Below are 2,500 nucleotides of genomic sequence, written 5' to 3' on the forward strand. Positions count from 1 at the left end.
GTTTATAGTCGGGTTAATACAGTTCAGTGAGCTTTACTCATAAACACGGATGGCAAAAAACAATAACAAAGACATGAGTGACGTCATCTTCGAACTATCAATATAAATGCTCACTTTATTTTTCATTCATAGGGACAACTGTCGTCATTTCAACATCCTAGACTTCATGGGCATGGGGAAGACCCTGGCACAAACAGTGATGGACTACGTGACAGTGCAGGAAAACCAGGCGTGAGTCTTTCTAGAGAGATAAAAAAATGAATTTATGTGACAACATTGATTCGACAAAAGAAGACACTATTTCACCTTAATAACTGTTGCTGTTGCTGTTTTAAACCATCTGAAGAAATGATCTGATGAGGTAGCTTTCAAAATCTGCCAATATCTTATTGACTTCAAACTTTTACTTCACTTGTCGAATTCTCCCTAAAGTTAAGTCTTGTAAATAATATTTAATAATTCCTGCAAGCTAAAACCACGGTATTGAATCATTGGATGATCCCTAAATGTACTATAAAACGGTTAAACCTCTTCTTGATTGCTATGGTGCGGCTATGTGGTCTAGTGGTATGACACTAGCTTTCGGATCGGAAGGTCCTGGGTTCGAGCCTCGAGCTCGGCGCATTGTTGAGTCCTTGGAAAAGGCTCTTTACTCACATTCTCTCACCGTACTCAGGTGTAAAATGAGTACCTGGTCGTTAACAGCGTTGTCTTTGTCCGAAAAAATTGTACTATCGCCTAACAGGCGTTATGTCCCGTCCTACATGTTAAATGTTGCTGTTGACCAGGGACCCCTTGTAAAGCGCTTTGAGCACGTTTAGTGGAAATTGCGCTATATAAAAAAACTCAAATAAAAAAAAATGTAGAAACCTCAAGTTTGAGACCCGATCTTCATTTGATTTAAGAGAAATTAGAAAAAGAAAAAAGAGAAATTGGATTCAATAGTCTGATGTCACGTCGCCCATAAACGGAGGCCATAGTGGTTCTAAACAAAGAAAATCGTTACTTTTTATTCTTCATGCTGGCTAGAACTTTTCATATGTCTTGTGATCGGAATGAGTAAAAGTCAAAATATGATCAGATTTATAATGTTTTTTTTTCCTCTGGATACGCTTTAATGCTCGTCGGAGAAATATTTCATAAGGGCGGCCGCCATTGTTCCGATAGTTTAGAGGCAGTTATTAAGTTACCATGCGTCATTACGAGGGAAGTGACGTTGCGACTGTTGAAGCGTATTGATGGAAAATTGTTGAACTAATCTTATAATAAGCTTTGGAGCTTGAGGATGTAATCGAGGACAAGCGATGAAAATTGATAATGTCTATCAGACTCCGCGACCCAGGTAGTGGAAAATTCCAAAGTCAAATAAATCATGCTAAGCGTTTAGGAAAAATACTCACAACAGCCACCAGCCAAATTAAATATACCATCGCACAACACTGTGTAACCTAAATCGTTAATACTCTGATTGATATGAATTAAATGGTGCTGCTCGAAGCTCGAAGAAATAAATAACAATGTGAAATTGAATGTAAGCTTCAATTTAATGTATATACGAAAACAGATACAATGGACGTTTCGGGTTTCCCCTTTATCAACGAAACAGGATGAATGAAACACTAGAGACGGATGAGATATACTTTATTTGATAAAATTTAGTGTGAACCAATCACTAAAATGACTATCATAAAAACGATCACAAAGAGATACGTTACGCCAATTTCGTTCCATCTATAAATGGTAGGCAAGAAGAATATGTATATGCCTTTGTTTTCATTTTCTCTCTTCTGTTTCGTTTTCCAGTCAGCAAACCCAGACAGTCCTAGATTTAACGAGGGTTATCACCGAACAGATTCTGGTCTCCAAAGGTTTAATTGAGCCTGACACAACCTTACCAGATTTTGGTATTGATAAAGGTACGTGCACACTTTGTGGAGGTCTGTCTCCTCCCGACGAGGGGAAATAGGTATGAACATTTAGAAATAAAGTTCCCTTTATTCATCATCATCATCATTGCCTTTTTCACCCTGGGTCAGGGTATAGGCCACAGACAAACAGTTTCCATCATCATCATCATTGCCTTTTTCACCCTGGGTCAGGGTATAGGCCACAGACAAACAGTTTCCCCTCTTATCATCATATTGCTTTTCCCTGGTCAGGTATAGGCCAGCAACAGTTTCCACCTCTCTATCATCATCATCATTGCTTTTTCACCCTGGATCAGGGTATAGGCCACAGACAAACAGTTTCCATCCTTCTCTATCATCATCATCATCATTGCCTTTTTCACCCTGGGTCAGGGTATAGGCCACAGACAAACAGTTTCCATCCTTCTCTATCATCATCATCATCATTGCCTTTTTCACCCTGGGTCAGGGTATAGGCCACAGACAAACAGTTTCCATCCTTCTCTATCATCATCATCATCATTGCCTTTTTCACCCTGGGTCAGGGTATAGGCCACAGACAAACAGTTTCCATCCTTCTCTATCCCGAGCTA

General features: G+C 39.4%; 1 protein-coding gene across 12 annotated transcripts in view; it reads left to right on the forward strand.

The window, feature by feature from the left end:
* LOC144957107 (uncharacterized) overlaps positions 1 to 2,500 on the forward strand; it is a 75,362-nt gene that overhangs the window by 36,313 nt on the left and 36,549 nt on the right. For all 12 annotated transcript variants that reach the window (XM_078888084.1, XM_078888082.1, XM_078888077.1 and 9 more), the window contains 2 exons: positions 133 to 231; positions 1,804 to 1,916. In XM_078888084.1, the coding sequence (XP_078744210.1) occupies positions 133 to 231; positions 1,804 to 1,916 (212 nt within the window). The remainder of the gene's footprint in view (positions 1 to 132; positions 232 to 1,803; positions 1,917 to 2,500) is intronic.

This window comes from Berghia stephanieae, chromosome 11 (assembly GCF_034508935.2).
Source record: "Berghia stephanieae isolate SIO BIC M18660-M18661 chromosome 11, UCSD_Bste_1.3, whole genome shotgun sequence".
Classification (NCBI taxonomy): domain Eukaryota; kingdom Metazoa; phylum Mollusca; class Gastropoda; order Nudibranchia; family Aeolidiidae; genus Berghia; species Berghia stephanieae.